The 25,518-nt window shown below is 35.5% G+C and overlaps 1 protein-coding gene across 4 annotated transcripts in view; it reads right to left on the reverse strand.

The window, feature by feature from the left end:
* The window catches only part of ccdc141 (coiled-coil domain containing 141), a 30,199-nt gene extending 5,390 nt beyond the window's left edge, over positions 1–24,809 (reverse strand). For 2 of the 4 annotated variants that reach the window (XM_079619756.1, XM_079619757.1), the window contains exons 1-25: positions 24,408–24,809; positions 22,267–22,389; positions 20,481–20,672; positions 17,825–17,933; positions 17,310–17,563; positions 16,290–16,409; positions 15,119–15,313; positions 13,498–13,670; positions 13,223–13,364; positions 12,445–12,564; positions 12,127–12,318; positions 11,867–12,046; positions 11,554–11,733; positions 11,250–11,375; positions 10,974–11,162; positions 10,193–10,354; positions 9,818–9,967; positions 4,689–4,829; positions 4,323–4,520; positions 3,850–4,033; positions 3,238–3,350; positions 3,074–3,136; positions 1,964–2,497; positions 1,267–1,359; positions 322–1,151 (exon numbers count right to left, since the gene is read on the reverse strand). In XM_079619756.1, the coding sequence (XP_079475882.1) occupies positions 322–1,151; positions 1,267–1,359; positions 1,964–2,497; positions 3,074–3,136; positions 3,238–3,350; positions 3,850–4,033; positions 4,323–4,520; positions 4,689–4,829; positions 9,818–9,967; positions 10,193–10,354; positions 10,974–11,162; positions 11,250–11,375; positions 11,554–11,733; positions 11,867–12,046; positions 12,127–12,318; positions 12,445–12,564; positions 13,223–13,364; positions 13,498–13,670; positions 15,119–15,313; positions 16,290–16,409; positions 17,310–17,563; positions 17,825–17,933; positions 20,481–20,672; positions 22,267–22,389; positions 24,408–24,518 (4,874 nt within the window). In that variant the 5' untranslated portion in view covers positions 24,519–24,809. The remainder of the gene's footprint in view (positions 1–321; positions 1,152–1,266; positions 1,360–1,963; positions 2,498–3,073; positions 3,137–3,237; positions 3,351–3,849; positions 4,034–4,322; positions 4,521–4,688; positions 4,830–9,817; positions 9,968–10,192; positions 10,355–10,973; positions 11,163–11,249; positions 11,376–11,553; positions 11,734–11,866; positions 12,047–12,126; positions 12,319–12,444; positions 12,565–13,222; positions 13,365–13,497; positions 13,671–15,118; positions 15,314–16,289; positions 16,410–17,309; positions 17,564–17,824; positions 17,934–20,480; positions 20,673–22,266; positions 22,390–24,407) is intronic. The other 2 variants (XM_079619758.1, XM_079619759.1) reach the window with 1 other exon arrangement.
* Positions 24,810–25,518: the final 709 nt, after the last annotated feature.

The raw sequence follows: 25,518 nt of genomic DNA on the forward strand, positions 1-25,518 counted from the left end.
AAATTTTTATTGAACAAAAAATACAGTAAAAACAGTAAAATTGTGAAATATTATTTAAATTTAAAATAACTGTTTTCATTTTTTTAAATATATTAATAAGTGTTAAGTCTTCTGTTCTATATGTATTTGCTATCACTTTTAAACAATTTACTGCATCCTTCCTGAAGTATTTCTATCTTTCCTTCTAAATTTCTTTCAAATCTTTCTGACCCCAAACTATTGAACAGTTATATTATACATTAAATTACGTTATTATATTATATTGAAGAAATAGCAAAGAATGTTTTAATTTATAGGTCAAGTTTGTTATAAGCTACCCACCAGGTTAATGTAGGCTCAGGGAATCCAGTGACTTCCACCTCCAGTGTCACCGGAGAGCCCTCCATTACCGTGGTATTAGACAAGGGTTTGGAGAAGTTAGGACCTGTGCCGCCTGTCAGTTTGCCCATAACCTTTTTGGAAGATGCCCGCCTGATCTCCTCTCGAATGGCTGTGGGCTTGCAGAGATCCGAGTCCAGCTCTGTGGTTAATGGGGTTGGGGTAGCATGCATGTTATTGGGCTGAGCACTGTGGCATTGACCCATACTGGACTCATGCACACACTTTTGCATCTCAGTATGACTCTCATGCACTGAGTAAAGCGTTTCAGTGATGCTGCCTGGTGGTGGGTTGCCAGATTTCTTTAAGATGCTGGAGATGGTGTTTGACACAAGACTAGGAGCAGGTACTGTGAGGGGGCTTTGAAGAAAGGAGGATGATTCTGCTCTAAATCTGGCCCCCGAGCCAGTGGTGGGAGATGGGTAGCTCTCGGCCTGGCACGACATCCACTCCTGTTGCCTCTGGTTTAGGGTGTCACCCTGCTGGGAGTGGAACTGGTGGTTGTATTGGTTAACGCGATGGCTGTGAGAGCTCACGCAATACCCATCATCAAGGTCATTTTCTGACTGAATAATGTTGGATTCTGGAGTCTCAGATAAGGGAGGCAGGGAGATGTCATCTGGGGAGGTGCACTCATATTCATCATTGGAGAGCGACTCCTCAGTGAGATGGTCAGGCTGGAACTCACCCTCTGGTACACTTCCTACAGGAACTGCTGGCTCTGGAGTCCCATGTGACAAAAAGTCCTCCTCTAAAGAATGATGAGCTGCCGTCTATAGAAATAAAACACAAATAAAGAGAAAAGAATGCCTGTAAATAATTTTCTGTTAGTTAACATTTAATATTAACATTTAAAGCATAAATATAGTTACATTCCTGTTTCTCGACCTGTGTGTCATTGTTGTAGTCCTGTGTAGTTTTTTGGTCTCCAGCACCGCCGGCTTCACCGTGTTGGCCCTCGAGGGGAAAAACTACACAGGACTACAACAATGGCAACAAGGACAGGAAAGTAACAAACATATTAACTAAAAAACACATGAGAGTTATTAAATATCATGAGAGATGACATGTAGATAAACAGTTGCTTATAGTTAGTAGAATGTCTAAAGTGAACTATCGAAATAAAGTGTTACCAGATATATGATGTGATAATGGTGTATTATTTATATATGGTTTAAAAGAATATATGCATTTTATATGTCTGTATAACCAGCCATAGAAATTATTTAAAATTTGTTTATTAAAAAGTACCAAGACATGGCCAGGATGTAAAAAAAAAGAATTTATATATATATATATATATATATATATATATATATATATATATAATATATATAATATATATATATCCCACACTCAAAAGTAGTGTTTAAAAAATACATAATTTATTTAAAAATAAATAAATACATTTAAGTAAAACAGGATTTATCTATCACTTAAAGAATAGGCCTATTCTTTGTCGAATAGAATTATTTAAATATTACTTATAATTTGCCTAAATAAATCAGTCAGTCAATCAATCACCTTTTCAAAATGGCAAAAGGCACCATTCCATTGAATGACTCTTATGTCAAACGAGGCTCACCTTGGAATATGAGAGAAAAGGATGATTTCTACTACAGGCCTGATATTTGTCCTCAGAGTAAGTCTTCTGAACAGGATGCTGTTTCTCTGTACCATGCAACTCCTTTTTGATATCTATGATGATGGGGCGAGATAAAGTTGGATCTCGTGGAGGTGGCGGAGGAGGAGGAGTTTCTTGTGAGTCTCTCTTGGTTTGCTGCATAGTGTGACTCCTCTTATCCCGCTCCACAGGGGAATGGCTCACATTAATGGTGTGGGAGTTAGAGATGGAAGTGTGCATTTCCTCTCTCCTCTCTATAGTAGATTTGCACATGATGATCTCCACTTTGCTGGTCTTGGAATAGGCCTCCTGGGTGGGCAACCTGGTCTCTTGTAGCACTTTTTGATGCTCCGGATGATGCTTGTCTGGCTGATCTTGGCTTTGTGCTTTGCGAAGCTGAGGTTTCTTGTTTTCTGGATTCTTGCCGATAGGCATCTCTTTAGTACAGTGTGGGCCTGTCATCTCTGGGGTATGTCCACTTTCCTTTGGTTCAGACTGAAGTGGCAACAGAAAAAAATATGGTTTAGGTTTGAGCGATTTTCTGAATATATATGATATATTTGCTATGCCTTTGCTGATGACAAAATTAAACAATGCTGAATAATGCACTGTAAGTAAATACCCATTATATTTGTCTATTATGTTTCCTTAAAGGCACCGAAATAACCCTTTAAGACCACCAATACACTGGTTTTATGGTCCTTGTCTTATGATTTGTCTCCGATTTAAACTTTAGCAGCAAATATAATTTTAGAGTTTATATGCAAGTTTGATTAATTTCTGTGAATTAGTTCAATGCATCGATTCAAAACTCTGAACTAATGATTCCTTTAGATCGTATACATCAAATATTAACATAAGTATATTCACAGATTTTATTTACAAACAGGGAAAACGTGCCTTGATTTTTTTTTTACTCTATTTTTTTTGTAATTGAACTTTAATTGCAATTTCCTGCATTTTAAATTTAAATTGAATGTAACAATTTAGAATGTAACATGTATGTACAAAATGAAAGACCATGTAATTCTGTCATGTTTTAAATTAAGTCAAAGTGTTACCGGTGTTTACCGTATCAATGGTGTCCCGTTTGTTGTTGTCTTCAGGTGTAAGAGGTTGTTTTAAAGTCTCTAGCTACAGAAAGAGTTCATTTGAAAATATTAGTAAAAGTATATTTCATAAAAAACCTCAGATTAATGTACCAAGTACAATATTATGTTTGGTGTTTTCATCACCTGAAGTTTGGCCTCAAGGTCCAGCAGTCCATTTGAGAGTTCTTTTATTGATTCCACAATTTCATGGTGTTTGTTGATTGTTTTCTCCATATATTTCTTTCCATCTTCAGCACCTACATTTAAAAAATTTGTCAACACTGTAAGGCCAAAAACACTTCAACTAACTAAATGTCCTTCAGGTTTATATCTATAACATGAAAACATTGGGGGGAAAATCATGCTAGTGATTGAAATACACTCCTGCCAGTTGTTTACCTGGATTTGTTTTTATCATATTGTTCTAGTGTTTCTGATGAGGTGGAATTGACCCGAAACATTTGCAACTATGTTGGATAAGTTTCACATTTAAAATAATAAGTTCATGTCCACCTTGTAAAAGCACATTATGTCAAAGTTGAGTAATTCTAGCTTTTAAATTGATCAGAGGAACATTATAAAGAATTTGAAGGGTTAAAACTATTAATTCCCAAATTGCTGCTATTGCTTTTACACATTGGGCTCTCTAAGAAGTGGCATACATAAACAAGGGTTATATTCTCTGGTCTATTCATTGGAATGATAAAGAATACATTCCTCCAAACAATATTTCAGAATGCATTCTCAGTTTCTCACCATGTAGCCGCACTGCCAGCTCTGTGATCTGGCTTATTCTCTCCTCTTGCTGTGGTATTGTGGGCCACACAAATTTTTCAAACTGTTTGTAGAGAGAGCTGACTGCTTCCTTAGTCTTACATTGGGAGGAATATTTACCCACACGGACAATTGTGGAACTTGCCTCGTCGCACCAGAACTGATACTGTGTTTAAAATGAAAGGTGAGAGCAGACTATTTTCAGAGACTATTTATAGACATTTACTGTGAGACTGCTTTGAAGGCAAACATAAGTTAAAGCAAAGCCAATTTTTGTTTCTATTTCATTTAGCAGCATTAGTAATGGGAAGATCTAAGAGTAAACAGAAATGTAAAACTCTGAAAGAAATTCTAAATTCCACACCAGGATTATAAATTGAACGTAAAATTGCTGCTGAATTGTGATAGTAGCTCCTATTGGCTCATTATACTGTATGTTCCTGGTGCACCCCCACCTCCTCTAAGGCTTGTTGGAGCTTGACATTCATATCCAGGTTCTGTTTGTACTCCTCCACTCCCCTGTCAAAGTCGCACACCTGTCTCTGCAGCTCATTTAAGGCATCCTCAATCTCTCTGAGCCTGTTGCCAATTAAATGCCGCTCACTGCTGCTGGATACTTTCAGAGTGAACGCTTGCAGCTTCTTCTTCAAAACCTACGAAAGGGAAGGATTTGGATGTTACATTTTATAAATTTAAAATTCTCAAAGCATTAAAAAAAGGAAGAAATGAAGGTATATGTCTGTATAATTGTGTCACTGCTGAGCACAGATTCTGAAGAAAACATTAATAAAATGAGTGCAAGTAAAAGAGTGCTTCCTTACCTGCAGCTTTTCAATGTAAATCTCAATTTGCTGGAGCTGATTTTTCACCGCCTTTACGTTTCTCGACTTATCGTTTTTCTTCATGTAGTTGAATTTCAAATTGTTGAATTTCTTTTTGAGATCTTTAAAGGACTCTCTCAGCTAAAATAAAGGATTCAGGAAAAACATGTAAATAAGTGCAGAAGAAAAAAGACAGCTAAAAAAAAGTTTTAAAAAAGTTTCAAAAGACAGCTAAGGGTGAATTAAGAAATAGTATATTCACAAGTTAAGACATTTTTAAAAATTTTAAAGAAATTTTAAAGAATATTTAAAGAATATTTATTCGGTTCATTTATGAGATGAGCTCCAGTTCACGTGCAATGCAAGTGATCGCGCCGGCGCCTCCATGACCTGATTACATTGTCGGCTATATTTGCTTCTTATTTATTAAATCCAGGCAATTTGTTAATGAAACACTGATTAAAATTAAGATACAATTTATACAAAAACGAAATTGACTTTAAAGAAAGGCTTTCTACAAAACAAAACTTAATGAAGTGGTCCCATGTCTGACCCACTCAATGTCTCCCGATATATTGCGCATCTTATGATCCTATCTTACTCATGCTGTTCACTTTTTATATAATCAACATAAATTAAATTTAAAAATAACATATTATTTAAACATAAATAGACAAAGTTTTCTTTAATGGCTACAGCACGTATAGTAAAGTACAGAGAAATTTTATGTAGTAGCGGGATTTGAGCAATTTTATCGCTGAGCATGTGGGGGAGGGGTGAAATTTTCGAGTAATAATCGAATAATTCCCAGCTATCATCGAACATTATTTTTGATTAATTTGCCCTAATAAAATCAGACTTGTGTGATATACAGTCGCATTTGCGTGTATAACAGAATTGTGAGATAAACTCGCAACGGTGTGAAAAAATGTGAGAACTGTGAGATAAAAAGTCGCAATTATCTTTTAATTGTTATATTCTGTGATGGAAACAAGCTTCCATATGCATCTGATTGCTTTTAGAAAGAAAAGCTGTCCATAAATGCTGGTCCAGGATCAGTTTTCTCCGTAACAAAGAATATTAGCAATCCTCTCGTTATAATAAGCAGTAGACATTCGTTGTGCATCAGCTTCACTGATAATAATGGAACTTTGTGAAATCACAATGAAATTGTATAACAGCTTTTTAATTAGGATATATAATAAAATGAGCTTTCTAATAAAAAAAAAAGTGTTCTGCCATGCCAAATCCATATGGTAAATGTTTTTAAAGGGGAATCTCATATCCTCATGGTGTTGGTTCACCCTCCGCCTATAATTCGAATTTTTTTTTTTTTACAATTTTTTTATTTAAAGTGTAACTTTGTGTTCTGGTGTTGTTTTAATATAGAACTTGGTCTATTTGTGTTTTATTAAACACAGGATATTATTGTTTTGGCGAATGTCTGTTTCACATCATAAAAAAGGGTCCCCCCCCCCTCATGAAAATGAAATGTACCCCCCATTCTATATGTTCTGGCGACGGCCCTGATATATATGGAACAACATAAACATGTACAACATAAATCATTTTAGGTTGAACAATCCCTTTAAAATCCCTCTCTAAAAACACATTTATCCGTCTCGTTTAACATGCTGATTATGAAAAGTGTAACCAAATATAATAGCGTAATCAAATATAAGATTAGTTGTATATGGATGTGGGGAGGATCTCTAGCAGAGTGCAGTTCGGTGAGTCCAGGGGGATTATTTTAGAGGGATTAATTGTCAGACCAGTGGATGATTTATAATGCAGATCCATTTCTGTCCAGCCTGATGAGCTTTTGCAATGGTGTCGTGTCTCCAAATGACAGGTTCAAGTGTCGCCCAAAGACAGCTGCAGCCCAGCTTAGAGCCAGTTAAAGTAGCCCCATAACTATCTTACTGGATTTTTCCAACAGGGGGCTGTAGAGGAAATTTCTGCTGCGGCCCAAACAGAGGGATATTCATGGAGGAAAGTTCAGTTACATTAATGGTTACCATCTGAACAACTTAGTCAAACTGTGCTCAGTAAACATTTATGGTGGCACTGTTTTTTCATAGCCTTGTGATCTGTAAAACAAGGAATGAGGGTTTCTTCTGCAGACCAAACTGGTGAATATCACAGCATAATAAAGATGTAAGTCATTGATGGCCATCTTGAGTTCAATTAGATCCACTACTAAACAGGACAGTAAGACATTTTACTTCTAATTCAACTCTAAAATATAAAGGAGTCAACACGACTACAATGAAATATCCTTTCAGTAACATATGAAAGCTTCCGTAAGCAGTACACTGGACTTGTGAACTCACACACAGTGAGAGAAATAGAGTCACTCCTCCTTGCAGATGAACAGCAGCAACTGTCCAAGCTAAAATGTCAGCTTGTTTACTCATGCATAATATTTATGACTGGATGGTGGATCGATGGGTATGACTGACGTGACAACATATGGTGACTCACATGGACAACATATGGGGACTCACATGGACATTGAATCTGATATTATGTCATGCCTTATTCTTGATGAATTACAGTTAAATAAAAAATGTATTATTCTCTCAATTTTTGCTTTCGATACTTATGCACTATTGTTCAAAAGTTTGGAAAAAAAAATTTCAGCGAGGATGCATTAAATTGTTCAAAAGTTACTTTGAACATTGCAAAAACAAAACAACAACAAAAAAACAATTTCAAATAAATGCTGTTCTTTTGAACTTTGATCATGTGACACTGAAGACTGGAGTAATTATGCTGAAAATTCAGCTTTGCATCACAGGAACAAATTACATTTGAAATATATTCAAATAGAAAACAGTTATTTTAAATGGTAATCATGTTTCACAATAGTACTGTTTTTAATGTATTTGATCAAATAAATGCAGCCAGATACCTCTTTCAAAAACATAAAAAAATCTTATCCACCCCATTCTTTTGAACAGTACTGTACGGAACCCTTATATGTTTTCACTTAAATTTGTGAAATTTAATTTCACATAAAAAAGTTTTCATAGTCTATGCACCAATCCAAATCCCACTGTATTCGAAGTGAAGACTCCCTACATTTTAAAGCCACACTAGAGATGTTCACATAAGACTAGGGACTCTATAAAGTACAGCTACTTTTAGAAATTTCTTTGCTCTATTTACAGTCTTGCAGCAGTCATACATTGAAATAGCATGACATCACGTGGCATAGTTAACTTGGATATGTTTAATAAGCTTTGAGTTTGACTTCTACTGAGTAAGATATAGACACAAGAAATCTCCTAATGAAAATATAAAATATTTTTTAATTCTCCAGTTATCTTAAGAAAGTGACAGTCCTCTGCATTAAACAGTTCACAAAATCTTGCAATATGTCACAGTTGCTTCCAAGCAATTATTAAAAAGGTCTAAACCACTTTTTGAGGTTGAAAACCTTTTTGGCCCCCACATTGGCCACAACAATAATAGGTTCCATGATTTTGCCAGTTGTTCATGATTTAGTAAATACGGATTAAGCATAGACTGTTAAAATTATTGCAACCTGAAGAAATATTTTAGAGCTGAAATTATATTCATAAAATATATAAAACGCCCATGGATTTAAAAGGTTTTATAATTATTCAAAGAAAACAGTTGTTGAGAGGATTAATTCAAATTAAATGTTTTAGAAATGTTGAATTTCAAACTTATTTTAATGCTTGTTTTGTCTTTATTTTACGTCATCTTGATGCATCTATAAAAGTTTGCTGAGGCCCCCTAGTGGACCCCAGACCCCTAGTTTAGAATCACTGGTCTATATGCCTGTGCTAATTCATTGAGGGGAAAAAATGAAAATGAAATTGTTGACCTCTAGAGGGAGACAGAGATTATAATATAATCACAACAGTAACAAAGGTTTTATGAAGAAATTCTCAAATGTTTGAAATGATTTATATTGCCTCTCACTAATCTCTAAAATTAAACTATTGTTAACATTTTTTGCAGTCCATGTGGCAGCTTATAAAAAGAAAAAAAAGTGGATATGTCTGTTTTCCTCTTACACAGAAACCAATTTGTGCTGTAATCAAAAATCATAAAGGACATCATGAAACTGAGTCGTGATAGGAAAGTGCCCTGGGAGGCTTGCGGTGTAATCCTGGGGATTGACTGTGGTTTTGTGGTTGGGGGGCATTAAGTATGTGATAAGGGTGGAATCCTTCCTGCTATCTGAAGTGATGAGAGACAAATGGCAGGATCCCTCAGTCAACAGACGGAAAGACAAAACCCTGCAGTTCACAGGCTAAATTTAACAAGCTATAAATAATTCAGGGGGAGAGACAATGAGAGTCAGCCACAAAAGCCCAACACATGTGTTGCTGAGCCCTGGATCTGTGGGCTGGGACATTAACACATATTTAAGGAAAATGACAGACAGTAAAGGCTGGACCAAAATCCTTCTTCATACAGTTAAAAGGGGATCATGAGGAATCAAAGCTTCAGTGATCTGAAAAAATTAAAACATACTAACTTCCAGAACCCAACATTTCTTCCCCAGTGAAAAAAGGGTCATTTGTTGAAACTTAAGCTGCACAAATTGGCTTGTTTTGTACTTTCCAACGTTAAGATGAAAACATTTGAAAAAATGACAGCCAATTTTTGCACATTTAAATCCACCATTGCTTTGCACAATACAATGCAGGCTTTGCAAAGAGGCTGTGAAGGAGGGGACCATTAACAACTATATTGGACCCAACAGTCTTGTTTCACATGCATAAGGGTCGTTTTCACTGGAGTCTTAATAGCACAGCAGCAAATAAAGCCTCTTTGAGTTCTAAAAGATAGTGGAAAATGGTCTAAGTTATGATTGCTTTGGGCACAAAAATATTACAAGTGGACCTCATGGGGAAAACACAGACAAGTGCATATAAACACTTTATTATATTGTATTGTATTGTATTGTATTGTATTGTATTGTGTTATGTTATGTTATGTTATGTTATGTTATGTTATGTTATGTATATGATCTTTTTTCCTGTGTTTTTCCTGATCTGCGCCCCTGATGAGATTAGTAGGTCAGAGATCAATACAGATTAGTAAATGACCTAAACCCTGACCAACTGACACACACATACAATACTCACCTCACTGATTTCTTCCTTATGAAGGCAGAAGTGGACGTTGCTTATCAAACTTTCTTCACACTTATTAGCCTCAGCGATCCAGTCAGTGCTTCCTCTCTCCAACTTTACCAGTTTCTCATGTAACTGCTGCACTGACAACACCAGCACATGCTTGGAGCATAAAGAAGGGGGAAAGGGATGGTCATTTGTGGCAGTTTCTATCAAATCAATAAGTATTGTTTATGCATCGCAAAGAAATAATCAACTGCATGGTTCCACATGTTCTGTTGACATTATGTAAAAAAAAAAAAAAAAATTCAGGTAAGGAAATCCAAATAATGCATGGAATTTTTGAAGATAATGAGGGCATGAAATATTGTTAAGCAATCAACGCACCGACTGCTGCACAGTGCTGGTGAGGTCTGCACCCAGCGAGAGGGCCAGCTTATACAGATGGCGGATGTGACTCTGCCTCTCTTGGTGCTGAGTCAACTGAGTCCTGGCCTGACTGGTGTCACTAAACACCGTCACTGGTTCTGTGTGTAAGACGGTATCCAACTAAAATAAAATAAAGTAAAAACAATCAATTATGCTTAGCCTCCAAATTTCATGTAATGTAACATAATTATTACTACTTTTGGTTAACCAAAATGTATATCTGTCTACAAAACTTAAAAACAAAAAATAAAATAAAAAAATATACTTTTAATGAGCTAACCATGGCCAGCTCATTAAAATTATATTTTTTATTTTATTTTTTGTTTTTAAGTTTTGTTAAGGTAAAAAAAAAAACAGGCAACAAGTGTCCAGCATATAGTAATAACATTCAGTACTACTATTTAAAACAATTGCATCCAATTAGTGAATGATGATGCTGATTATTATAATAATTATTACTACTACTACTATTATTAGTGTTTAGTCCAGTGGCTTAGTCACAATTTATAGTTGTCAGGATGTAACTTGTGACGCTGGCTAAAATAATGCACAGCTTGGTTGGTGACTGAAGATGCTTTCAAATTTTCTGCATCACTATTTAATTCTCATGCTTTAATTATAAATAACATGAATTATTAAATGTGTCCATCTACAGTACATATCAATTCTGATTTTAACTCCATCACAATCTCTGATTTCTCTGATTCTATTAAGTGTTCTGACAGAAATGGGACTTTACCTCTTGATAAAGCTGGTGAAATTTACCGGCCATACTGAGAACGGTTTCATACTCCCTGATTTTATCTCTGATATGCTGATGTAGCTGCAGAAGCTCAGAAACTTTCTCGTTCTTCTCTTTCACTGGTATCCCCTTTAAGCCGAGCAGCTCGGATGTTTTAACCAGGAATTCCACCTCTGCATTCAGTTGCTATGAAGGTTTTCAAATTTAGGTTAGTTGTAAAGTTGCTAAAACAAATCATAAGCACTAATGAGAAAGCAAAACGTCTTCTCTCACCAGGAATTCTGGCTTTACAGAGTTGAATTTCTCCTGTAGTTTATACACAGACTGAGGATCACCCCCCAAATCAACCTTTGATGCTGGGGCAAAAATCTCCTCCAATGCCCTTAAATCATGAAGAACCTGCAGGCAATTAACGAAACATTTAGGGCATTGACCAAAGATGGTCTATTAATAATGTTTTATTGTAAAAAAACAACAACAAAAAAACATTTGCATTCTCTTTAAATGCTCTAATAATTGAAAATAATTTCACAAATTTACATATTCTGATATATTTCCAAGTGAAATCCCAAGGTACCTTTTTAAGTTGATCTTTACATTTTTTCCATTGCTTCTTCACAGATTTTATCTGACTGTAATGAAGTTGCCAGGATGTCCACAAGTCTGCTAGTTCAGATTTCTTCCTGGTCAGTGTCTCCATATATTTTTCTACAACATGCCCTGCTGCTTTAACGTTTAGATTCAGGTTGCCACTGATCTGCAAAATAAATAAATACATACACACATAATATGTATTTATTGTTTGTTTTAACCCCCCAAGATAGTGCCATAGATTTGTAAAGACCACTTATTGTTAAGCTTGTGTTAAAATGCTCTTCAGCGTTCCTTACCATGTTAGATGAGTTAATAAAGTTGTTGCCTAGATCCTGCATGGTGAAAAACCTCTGCAGCAATGACTGCCACTTAGCATCCAACATTTCCTTCATGGCTGAACCTGCTCCTTCATTTTCCTCCTCTTCCTCTGGCTTGTTCTTGTAGCATTCCTGAAGAGTCCTTATCTGCTCCTCAACCTGTGCCACCACAGAATATATCATCATAGTCTAACTATGTACTTAATTACAATAAATATGTCATAAATATATAACCATACCTCATCTGCACAGCGCAAAAAGTCCACATAGGGCCTGAGGCTCTCCACGTGTGATGATATGTTCCTCACCAATGTTTTCATCTCCTCTGCCAGAAGTGAAGCTTTGTTTGAAAACTCGACTGTCTCTGAGGATTCCAGTCCATTTAGTTCTTTTATAAAACTAGCTATAGTCTCTGATTCTCTCATAGCATCCTGCAGGACAAAAACACCACGGTTTACGGAGTAGATCTTAATTGCACTTTTACAAACTTTTGAGGGGTTGTACTTTGAACTTTCCATATCATATTGTACTCTCAGTGTAGGCAAGTATAAAGACACCTGAGACTGTGAGAGTAGCTCAACATGCTTGTTAAGGGTGTCCTCAGCCTCAGTTAGAGATGAACCAGGCTCTGTGCTGGCAGACAGGACACTGTTGCTGCTCTTAATCCAAGCAGAGACCTGTAGAGATTCAGATCATTGAGGAAATACACTCTCCCACAAGCTACTGTGAAATATTAAGCTACATTTATTGACATATAATAAGCAATCTAATAAAGCATTTGAAAAAAAAAGGTTTAAGGGTGAATCTCAGGAAAACATGTCCAGGTTAAATAAATAAACAAATAAATAATACATATTTGCATTTGTTTAGTTTAATCAGCATAAAGACAAGATAAAATATAGCCATGATCTATAAAAAAATCTATAAAAAATATAAATGTATAAATAAATTGTTTTAAAATTATTATTATAAATAGTGTTCGTCCTTTTCACATTAAGGCAACCGCAATGACAACAATGGTGTATAAATACAGTACATAAATTATTATTATTATTTTAAATTATTTTTAGGTGGAGAAATATGCCAATTAATTTACATATTTTGTGACATTAGATGCATAAATAGAAAGTCAATCGTAAATAATAATTATATTTTTAGAATTTGATTAGAAAGGCAACAGCAAATACAACCATAATGTATATCATATAAATTAAGTCTTTGAATTTTAAGTATTATTAAAATAATGTATAAAAAAAAATGTGTTTCGCCCATAATTCTGTCTTATTAGAGGTGTCTTAAAACAGTGAAAAGAGAGACTATCTAATTTTTCTATACCTTATCCACCAGTTCTTCGAATGAGGACACCAGCTGCTGCCTTTTGCCTGTTAACTCTCTGTGGGCATGACACTCATGGCTCAGAACCTCAATTCTCTCTTTGATGTATCCCAGCATCCTTTGTAGCCCTCCAACTTGGGCACTGACAAACAAACAAACACAGATGCCTGACATTGCACAGAACATCCCAATCCACGGAAAACCTGGAGTCTGGATATCTACTGTGATAGGGTCTTTTTTTAACACACTGTAGCATCTGCTCTTTGTCTTCTCACCTTTGTGGGTCAAGCTTCTGAAGGAACAGCTGACCTCTCTGAAGAGGCTCAGTGGATGAGTCTTTTATTCTGCGTGAAAACTCTTCATGTTTCCTAGCCAGCTCAGGTAATGACAGAGGTTGAGTCTTCAGCTCCTTTATAGCAATCTCTATCGTGCCCAGCACCTCAAATGCCTGATGACAAAAAATATATCATTTCATAAAAACCTTTGTACTTAAAACATAAATGTGGATCACTTATGTTTGAGTCTATGCTGACTAACACATAAAATATAGGGATACTTTGACTAATTCCCAGTTTACAGAAACTAATATGGCCAGATTTAAAAATTTCAGATTAAGTCAGGATCTAATCTCTTGAAGTATATATTTAAACAATTTATACTTTATGAATTATTGCAGTACAAATGTCTCCATTATGGCCCTCAAAAGACTGATGTCATCACAGAGTATATCAGTCATAATTTATTTGATTGAATTTGATTCTCACTAATTATTTTGCTTCATCTTTTAAATTGTACTTTCTAAAAAGCCTAGCACTTATATACGTTTAGAAAGTCTTCCAGTGTTGTGGAACAGACCAGCCACTAGTCGGCTGAATAATTACACAGAAAAGAGAGAGGCCACAAAGCATTTGACCACTGGATTTACAGAAATCATTCCACTTTTGAGGAGGGTTTTCTCAACATTGCATATCGAATCAACTCCTGACGAACACTAATCATTATTTAAATGGCCCCATTTACCAATATATTGCTTGCTATGTCTTTGGAAAGCTTTTGTCTTTCAAACTGTTTTTGTTGTTGTTGTTATTACTATTCTTAAAATGATTCATTTTAATTTGACATTTTTATGATTCATTAAATTGTTTGCTTTTCATTAAACTCACAAACCCCCTGCAGTTCCGAAACCTATCCTATTCAATTCAATGCAATAAATGAGTTTGGTCAAAAGTAATCTGAAAGTAAAAGTTTCTGTAATGGTGTAGTTGCTGTTTTGATTCTCCTGCGTATTCTTCCTGTTTATTATTAAAGATTGTTTATTCTTTTTGGCTTCATGCGTGTTTGACAACCCGAGACAATTACATCACCAACGTAAATTTTTGGCATGTAATGCAAAAAACATTCAATATATTATGCAATATTAAATCTCCCTGATATTTCCAGGATTTACACACTCTGCATTTATTAACTATATCCACTTACATTTTATAAGCACACAACAAAATTCACCTTTAAGGTATCGGTGTAATTAATGTTTTGTTAAAAATTTGAAAGTTTCTTCAAGTAATGTTAATCACAGGCCTTAAAAAAAACATTATTCCTGAGGGAATCCACTGCAAATTATCCTACAATTGGATGTCATGACCAAACAGCTCTATATCAATGTATGCAACAAATCACTCTATTATCTCATCTCTCTCTCTTTTATAATCCACACTCATATTATTACAATACACATCTCCACTAGGGGGTACTACCTCCAACAACAAAACACTAGTGTCCGCTCAGAAGAAATGCAGACGCTGAAGTGTTTACCAAGAGTTAGAGCTCTATCAGCTGAGTTATCCAAACCTCAACTTAGTCAAAGCATGTGAAGTGCTACTACACTACAGTGCATACTTTATTAGCACTGCTGTAAAAGGCATTGCTCTCCTGCAGATGAGCCAGACGATTCATCATGAGGCTCCAGAACTGCTCATGTGTAGTTTTGAGGTTATCACTCTTCTCTGACAAGCGCTGAAGTTGTGTGGACTCATTCGAGGAAAGCAGATCTGACGCCTGCTGTAGTAACCTCTCGACCAGCACACCCCAGTCCTGAAGGAATATACAGCATGAAACACAAAGACAAACAGTATTATTTGGGTATGAAGTACCTTTTAAACTGGAAAAGAATATGTGTGTGTGCTGTAATATTAGCAGCTATTTCTATATCAGATTTTAAGTAATGTGCTGTGGTCAAGCTCAGACACTTTATTAATCATAACTTGATTAGTTTACACAATGGCAAGTAGATTAACAGTTCAGAAATAGAGATCTAATGTTACTGTAGCTGTGGCTCAGTGAGGGATTTAAATAACATGATGATGCCAATTTAATTTTGAACGTTATATAATACCATACACATTTCTGTCATTATATCAAACTATTTATTAAATTTATGTTATTTTTTATTAAAAGTATTTATTTAATGTATACAATTATTATCAATTATTTTTTTTACTGATGTCTGTGTGGTTTTCCCCCCAAATGATGTCACATCCTGATGTCTGGCTTTTGATAGTAAAATAGTTTGATAGTCTATAAAATAGAAAAGTAATTTTGTGGACAAAGACCTGTACACTAATTATAGATTTAATCAATTAAAACACAATGGCCTGGTTTCACAGACAGGACTTAGATTAAGCCAGGATTAGGCCTTAGTTCAATTAGGACATTTAAGTGGCTTCTATAATAATGCCTCATAAAAACAATACTTATGTGCATCTTGAGACAAAACAATGGCACTGACATATTTTAAGATATGTCAGTGCAAGTTGCTTTCAGTTAAAATGTCTCAAACATGCATTTTAGTCTGAGACTAGACTAGGAATGTTGTTTTGAAACATTTTGAAAAGAGAAATAAATAACACCTGAAATAGTCATACTAAATAGTTTTTTAGCAGACAGTGCATAACACATGAGCAAACATGGCAATAAATGTATTTAAAATTCAATTATATTCACTCATTGTATTGTGAGAAAAAAATACTATACGTTTCTCATCTTGGCATCTTGAAAAGTGATCTCTTACCTTGGCTTTCTGTTCAAACTCTTTGCATTCATGTAGTTTGTCCTCATTTTCTGACAGAGATGAACCCAGCTGACTTTTTTCCAAGAGCAAAGTAGTCTTTTCCTTAAACCATTCTGTTACCTGTTTAAAAGCACATATTACAAAGTTTTAAGATGCAACTGTGTGAGAAGTGCGAGACCTGAAGTATAATTGTGTAGTACATAAAAAAAAAAAATTACAAATCAGCGTAAAAAATAGATAAAAGTAGTTTATTATTTATTAGTAGCTATGTTCTAAAGAGCTCCAATGGAAGCAAAAACATCTGACTGTCAGTTTTTTTCCTTTATTTTTTATTTGATTTGATAATCTTAAATATTATTTGATTCACGGTTTTGTAATCCAGCAGTATACATTTATTATTATTTTAAATTGAACATTGTGATTCAAAACATTAGTGAAAGAAGTAAGAGCATTTCCACAGGGATCATATCAAACGCAAGCATGTGCCCTGTCCCCTCTCAGCATGTTAAGTATGCTGGACAGTTATTTTAGTTCAACATTTTTAAAAGGCAGACGGTCATCAGTGTGTTTTTGCAGAGTGCCTTTGAGCTTGAGTAACCTTTACTATGTGAGAGTTTGTACAAACTAAAGTGAACACAACAAAAAGCCGCTATCATGAAAATTATGACTTTCACGTTAGCTAGATTGATCATATCATATTTCATTACCAAGCTATTCATTGCACAATGGAAGTAATGTCAGGATTGTGACTGGTTTCTGCAGAACCCTTTATGCAGCACAGCCAGGCATTTACGGTTTTCATTTTTTTCTGATGTCATGTGGTAGATATCTTAAAGGAGCAATCAGTAAATTTTAATGTTGCACTGGCCAATATTGTCTTGGACCTGGCGGCGTAGCTGCAAGTCCCGGTGCAGCTGATGGCATATCTTCTTTTACGGATTTTTTTTTAAACTTAACTTGAAACACAATATATCCAGGCAGTTTCTATAATAAAAATGACTTTTTCTTTGAGTGGCTTACCTCCTGTTCCTGTCGCTCCCATTGGCAAATGCGGTGGATTGTGTCCAGCTCATGCTGCTGATGTCTCATGCAAAGGTCCACTTGCCTACGTCTGTCCTGCAGAATCTCCATTAGACCTTCAACCTTTCCAAAGCTGCTCCAGGCCCCATGAGAGGCTCTGTCATACTGCAGGGCCTTCTCGGACTGGAAGTCCTTCAAAAATTCCAGCAACTCACGACTCTTATTCAACACCAGCATTGACTTCTCCAACATCCCTGAGGATAGAACACAAGCTTTGGTGTGTTTGATCCTACAGTGTCTATGACTTCTTTTGACGTTCATCTCATTATAGTGTTTTTTACTGTCAATCTAACAAAGCTTCCACTACGGACTTTGCTCTTGCTGCTAGGGTGTTGGGTGCATCATTAGTCGGTTGCTTTTGTGTCCGGGTGGCTGTGAGTTGCAAGGGTGTTCAGAATGGTGCCTATAGTTATTTAGTTTGAATGACAGACAAACCTGGGGAACAAAGCTCTTACCTCTTCTAATAGTGCCGTGTCTCTGAAGCAAGTCATTCATGTTGTCTGCAGTGGTCGACTTCTGGCCAACACTCTGAAAGTCCTCAGCTTCGTCTATCCTGATGGCAAACTATAATCGAAAAAGTTTTTAAAGGCAGCTGAAAAGACTGGTAAGATTAAGAGGCTTATGGAAATATACATTTAAAAAATATATTCAAGCATTCCATTTTAAGGGTGGTAAGATTTCTTTTTATGTTTTTGAAAAAAGTCTCAACAAGGCTGCATTTATTTAACCAGAAATACAGTAAAATAGTATTATTAAATATTATTACAGTTTAACATAACTGTTAATATATTTTAAAATTGAATTTATTCCTGTAATTCCAAAGCTGAAATTTTAATGTCACACAATCCTTCAGAAATCACTCTTATGTGTTAATTTGGAGCTCAAGAAATATTTCTTATTATTGTCAATGTTGAAAATGATTATACTGCTTAATATTTTTAGTGGAAACTGTAAAAAAAAAAAAAAAAAAAAAATTAATAGATTTATAGAAAGAACTGTACGCAACAACAAAGATGTGACCAGTTTAGGCAAATTACTCCCATGAACTAGTTTAATGCGTCTGTCAAAAATACTTGAGTCTTTGTTTTGAATCAAACAACTATTTGTTAGATTAATATTATAGCCATTTCCAACTAAAATAAAAAAAGTTGTTACTGTGTTGTATGTTCTTATGATATTTTTGTTACTGACTAGTTGCTCACATGACAACATGTAGTTCAGAATCAAATTCAGAACAGAGTTTTGTTGTAATAGATGGTATTTTCATAAATGCAAATATCAAAATGCTACCAAGATACTGTAATACTGTTTTGTTTTAATGAGTATTTTTGGTTTGTATGGAATCAATTTATTGGTAAGGATGTTACTTCAAAAGTTCCTACTAAAGCAATTGTTGATGGAATCACTTGGGAACAAAAATTGTTACATTCATTTTGATTCTCATCTCTGAGAAAGAATTATATCTGAGATCTGGTATACGCCACATTTCTTTCAACATCTGCTCGGAAATAGTGTGTGTAGGCCTACTCTGCATGACCAGTTTCTGGTGAAAGACAACTCCATCGCGTCACAAAAATGATAGCAGCAACCTTCAACGGATGAATGCAGTCGACTATGTACATCATCATAACGGTAATTTAGCAGGAAGCATGTGTGTTGAAATCTTATCAGCAAAACAAATATTGTTCTGAAACACGTTTAACATTTGTTTTCGCTTTCGGCTTCTGTCAAAACAGCAGCATGTGACCTTGATGAGGAGTCATTTTTATCTGGAATTTATAGCGGAAGCAGATTTCAAAGTACTGTGACTGACTTGCTTCAGATTGCTGAAGATACACAGAAGTGGCTGTTCACTATAAAAAACTGAAGAAATATACAACATTGCATGTTCAATATCAAATAGCACCATGGTTTGCAACTTTAAAGCTGTAAAAACAAAAACTGTCATTGTTTAGAACAGTACACCGCGTCCTGCACTCCCCGCAGAAAGTTTAACCATCAGAGACCAAGCTTTTTTTTTTTATAAATTGTTTTTAAAAGCCGCTGGTTATGAAAATAATGATACTTACTTCATGTTTGGAAGATGTTGCGAAAGTATAACAATGGGCTTTTAAAGTTACAACATTTCACTGCTGTTATGCACAGTGGCCCCTAAAGGACACCTAAGGACACAGTTATCTTTGCATTTTCTGCTTCATAAAAAAACCCTGCATTTTAAACAAGCTTAAGCTGCGTTGCTTGTCTTGTCTTGTCTTAAACCAGCTTTGTCTGATTTAATTGTTTTGTTTATTTTCAGCAGGGCAATACAAAAAATATATTTAAAGTATAATTTATTTAAGAAATACAGCAAAAACTTGAGTCTGTCCACAACAATGGAAGAGTAAAAGGAAGTTTGCTTTGACACGTCCAGTTTAAACAGCTCTTTTGCTTCTCTGTACAGACTTCAGAAGGATCCCAGCGTCAGAAACAAGTGGATTGTTTATTTTAATGGCATCCAAGATCGCATCTGAAGATTATATGTTTGTTCGGAGCATTTCGTTTTGTCAGCGAGGCACGGTGTAATGGAGAGTTCACAAATAAACTTTTGCTGACAGATGAAGCAGCCAACTGTACTGGATCTGACAGTAACTACAAACCTTAAGTAAATTATTTAATAATGTTTGCCTGTAAATGACGGTTTTATATAGATATATAAATCTATAAAGAAGCCGCCCCTTAAAACAGATCATTTCAGACAGAGGGTCAGAATGAAGGTTGAAAATAATAATTCTTCCTGCATATATAGTGCAAAAAAAATTATTAACATTATATGTGAACCTCAAGGAACATAATAAAAAAAAAAAAAAATCCATGTTTGAAACAAAAAGAATTGTGAACCTTTCTGGTTAATGTGATAAACTACACCTTTAGTTGGCCATGCTAGGTTTTGTGAGTTAAGTTTAAATAAATGCTTTTTAGCCTGGGGAGGAAATTTTGAGTTCAATATGTTTTTAAATTATCAAGAAAAACTAGATTGCTCATTATAATTCAATAAACAACTATTGCAATTATGCTACAGCGAGTCTCTGTGGGTTCAAGTATGTCAGCAGGTCCTATAAGCAACTACATTACCTCCAGAGCACACTCAAAGAAATGGCAAGCCAAGATCAGGAGGGATCTCCTCTTCTCCAGGTGGGTCACCAGTGTTTTCCAAGCCTTGCTGAGAGAGACAGCCATTGCCTCATACACCAGACCCTCTCCTTCCTTCTGAGCTGCTGTTTTATCTGCCTGCTCCAGCAAAGCCCACACACCTCCTTCATTTTTCTGTTAGATTGAAATTCAATTATTAGAGTATTATTAAGTATATTACGTGTACTCAACTCTTTCTTTTATTTAAACTGTAAACAAGAAGCAGCTTCCATGCTGATTGGACATGTGCAATGCCGTTTTAACTGTGGTAGAGGATTTTTTAGATTAAAGGCTATACTCTCCATTCTGGGTCTGTAGTTACTTTTGGTCAGATAGCAGCTCTGATGTTCACCAAAACAGTTTGGAGCGGTCTAACCATTTTTTTACTTTCAAATATAGCACAGAAATGCATATAAGTGTATGTTCAAAAACATTTTTTAATTCAGATCAAAGCAGCAAGGATCTCTCCTTGTAAGGTCTGAAAGCATTGCTTTGTGGTATATGACAGATGTAATGCCAACTATTTGGATAGGGCAATATAAAAGTGTACACAAATGTCTTATGAAACTGTGCACAGAATGTTTAACATCTGTTATTAATTAATTTCTCTTCATTAAATCCTTGATTGTTACCCTGCAAATAACTTATAATTCACCTTCAAAACATCCATAATGATTGGAATCATCCCACTGAAAAGAGCAGATTTATAACAATCATATTTCAAAGGCTTTTAAAGAAACATTAAAGAATCTTGCAGTTAAACTGTGGTGGGTCTTAGACATTAAAGTTCAGAAGCCTCCAACAACGGCAACATAAAACGCCAGTTAATCATCTCCTCATGGTTTTGTGAGGAAGACATTGGGCTTAAGATAGGGCACCAAAAGAACAGAAAACTATACAAATAAATTCCAGCCAAAAGTTTGAACACACATACTATTTTTTACTTTACAGAATAATAATAAAGTCATCAACACTATAAAATAATACAACTGTAGTTTGGGAATCATCCAAACTGTCCTATATTATAGCTTCTTTAAAGTTGCTAAACCAACTTTTTGAAAGAAGTCTCTTATTCTCACTCAAGCTGCATTTATTTGATCAATAAATACAGTAAGGATACTTGTTGGCTGCTTACTTCACTTTCTTGTCTAACTCATCTATACAGTAGTAGTTGTAATTATAATCATTTAAAAAAATTATCTACTATACTAATTTTGTCTACATAAACCTTAAGATAAAAATGGTTTTAAAGATCATGAGAAATTTAAATTTATTTAGGTCTATCTAAACTTGGAAGTCCACAAAATACAACAATTGTGCTTTAAAGCCCCCCGGTAGTCAATCATTTTATGTCTTAAAAACTCATCTTTGATCACCAAAATGACATATTTAAAAATTCATGCCTTAAAATAGCTTGCCTCACCCTTGCCTCATTTAGTATACGCAGTTTTATGAATATGCAAATTAGCAACCACACCAGCTCAGAGATCCACCTGTTGACGATCATACGTTGACCTGATTGGTTACAAGGTTGTTTATGTCAGAAACACCAGTGATTTCAAACCGCGTTTTTGAGTCTTTGGTTCACTGCAGTGGAGTGAAGCACTCACTTTAAGGAGAAAATACTCAGCAATGGTGTAGACTTATGCATTTGTACATGGTTTGTCTTAAAGCACATTAAAAACAAAAAACGTTTTATTTTGCGTTGGTACTGTACAGCTGAGATTACCTTAAGTTTGGCAAGAAGCTGCTCGTGTTCCTCTAGAAGCTTTTTGGTCTCATCTTGGTTGTTTCCAATCTCCAAGAGGTTGGGTTGCGCTTCAATCAGTTGTAGATGCACCAGCTCCCCACACTTTAAACACACACACACACGCACATGGAAGTGTTAATGTTTGCTTGTGCTTCTGCACATGAACCTCTTGTATCCACGTGGCCCCAAGTGCATTTCACAGACTGTAAACACGACTAGTCCTCCACTGGCCCCTGGCCAAAGCGCACTTCGATTTCAATGCCAAGCCCCCTCAGTGAATTCTCATCCGATTAATTGCTAGTCCCAATGCATACTTTGGCATGCAAATTGCACTGATCTTAAATTCGCATTGCAATTTGCAAGTACAGGACAAGCCATTCTGAGAGTGAATGAAATGTGAAGCTTCCACAGCTGCCACAGCCTGTCATGTTTGTTAAACAAAAGCAAAAAATACAGTTTAAGGTATGTGGTCTGATGGCTAATTATCAGCTCTGTATACATTAAAGTGTCCCTATTATGCTATTTTAAACGTTCCTTGTTTTGGAGGTCTCCTACAATAGGTTTGCATGCATCCAAGGTCAAGAAACACTTTAAATTTCAAATAATAATATACATTGCAGCATCACCTCTTTTCCAACAGTGCCTGAAAAAGCTAGATAAAGAATTCAGTCTCTCTAAACCCCTCCTCAACGAGAGCTTCAGGCAGCATACAGGGTCCCGCAACACTGGTGAAGGGAATATTATCAGTGAATAACAACTTAAATATACTGTTTCCCACACAAAGCTATCAAATGACGTCAGGGGATTTGGAAGAGAGCAAGCACTCTTAAAGTGCTTAGAGAGAAAGACCCTAACACACATATTAACAGCATATAAATTACGAGAAGTAAAAATATTAATTTTGGGATGAACTATTCCTTGAAACAATAGCAGGGAGACTGCTGTGTCCTTCTAACAAGCACACACTAGACAATAACAAGACAGGAGGATGAACGGTTGCAGAGAATCATTATGAATAATTCATGCCATAAGTAGTTTGGACCATTACAGAGCTCTGTGTTTTTCTCACAGCTGTTTTTGTATTCCTGTTAAGTCACTATGTCAGGCATTTTTGGAAAATTCACAGTGCATGGAATTCTCTCACAATAAAAACAAAAGGTTGTATTGATAGCCTGAGCCAAAAGTCTGTTGAATAGCCCAAGCGGTGTGCTCAGGACATCACTGGTGGGAGCAGTTTCCTTTCTGTGTTTGTAGAGCTTTAGATAAATCGATGAAGATCTCACAGTGAGTTCATATCACATGCAGCTACGCAGAAGTTTTAATTTAAAGATATTATTAAGAAAGGAATATTTCATCCCATCCACTTGCACTGTATATAAAAGAGCAGCTAGGCAGTGTTGTTATTCTTAACAAAAACATCTAGTAAAAATCCGATATTTTTTTGATAATCAAACATAAATATAAATGTATTCCTAACTAACTAACTAACTACACTCTAAAAAATGCTGGGTTGTTTCAACCCAATTTTGGGTAAAATATGGACAAACACAGCCGTTGGGTTGAATTTTTAAATTACATTTTTAACCCAACGTTTGTTTTTTTTTCCATATTTTACCCAAAATTTTTAGAGTGTAACTGAAATAAATAAGTTTAAGTGGAAGTACTCAAATTAAATAAAACAAATGACAAAATCATAATACAATTTTTTTTTTATTAAATTAAAATCTGTAAACTATATAAACAAAAAAAATATATATATATCTATATTAATATACTATAATATAAAACATATACTAAAATAACACTGCAGCAGGGAAATTCTGCTGATTCTCTTATTTTGTGTTCCACAGATTCCACTGATTTCGAACAGTAATTTGAGTAAATAATTATTTAACTTTAATATTTGAAAGAACTACCCTATTAAATCATTTCAAGACATACTGATACTACAGTACAAGTCAACCTTAATCCCCAAAAAATTATTATGAACTGCACAATGAGCATCTGAAAGAATTATAACTGTACCACTAACAAACCAGTATCAAGTTAATAAGACACAAACATGTTTACACAACAAAAAGTCTTCGCATTGTAAAGTAAAATAGTTTAAATTAAAATACCTTGAGCACTGCTACAACAATCTGTGAGTCTCCAGCCTGTACGGCCACGGTGCTGATTGTGGTTGTGGAAGGCTGACCTCCAGCATCACCTTCACTGGACATTGTGGACATTCTCCCCTCGAGTCCACACGTCCAAGAATCAGAAAGGTCAGAACAAAGCTCAGTACACACTGGTTCTTGCTGTAATCCAAATCTCCACAACGGCCCCAGTGGGCGGCTAAACCCAAACAGAGTAAAGTCTCTGAGGATTTTAAAGTGACACAGCCCACGTCCACATCAAAGATCCACTTGCCCTGCAGGTAAACTCTGCAACCCCTCAAAGGACTTTCACAATTGCTGGGCTCCTGCAGGCTCCACCGGGGCAACTGGCCTGACTGAACAGTATGGTGCAAACACAGCCGTCTATGTTGACAGGGCAGAGAGAGGCGTGTTAAAAATAGAAATATCCACTAAGTTTATCACACTGTGCGGAGAGTCATTTGACACACCCCCGTTTGGTTGCTTTAGTGCGCGTCTGTTGCTCTTTCTCCTCCCCTTCCATGTGTCTCACTTAGCCTTAAGTTAGTTTTTCATCACAATAGAACATATTGCAAACTATTACATACCAGAAGAAAAAAACTAAAACCATTCTGCTTTTATTTACTCATCTCATGTAAAAACCATAACAAAAAAAGCACAAGTAGTTCTATATTCCAAAACTAAAGTTGTCATTCACTAAAAATCTTGACATAGCTCTATTACTTTATTGTCCTCGAAAGGCAATTTATGTAGACAGCATGCATACATACATGTACAGCGTCACAACACACACACACACACACAATAATAATTCAGGTATAAAGGAATTCTAGTATTTGTTTGATTTACACAAAGGTAGTTTCTCCAGCCTGAGGGAAGCAGTTGGAAATGAATACACAATGGGTGGGTGACATCGGCAGGGACTAACTGGCCCATCCTAGTCCCCCTTTGTTCATAAATTTGTGTAATAATCCTTAAGTCGGTCCCCACTATCTTGCTGCTGCACGTTTTAACTATACTATTCAAATTACTCCTATTCTTTACATTAAGATTACCATACCAACAAATAATAGAAAAACTTAAGACAGATTCA

The sequence above is a fragment of the Phoxinus phoxinus genome (assembly GCF_949152265.1).
Source record: "Phoxinus phoxinus genome assembly, chromosome: 7".
In the NCBI taxonomy this organism is placed as follows: Eukaryota; Metazoa; Chordata; class Actinopteri; order Cypriniformes; family Leuciscidae; genus Phoxinus; species Phoxinus phoxinus.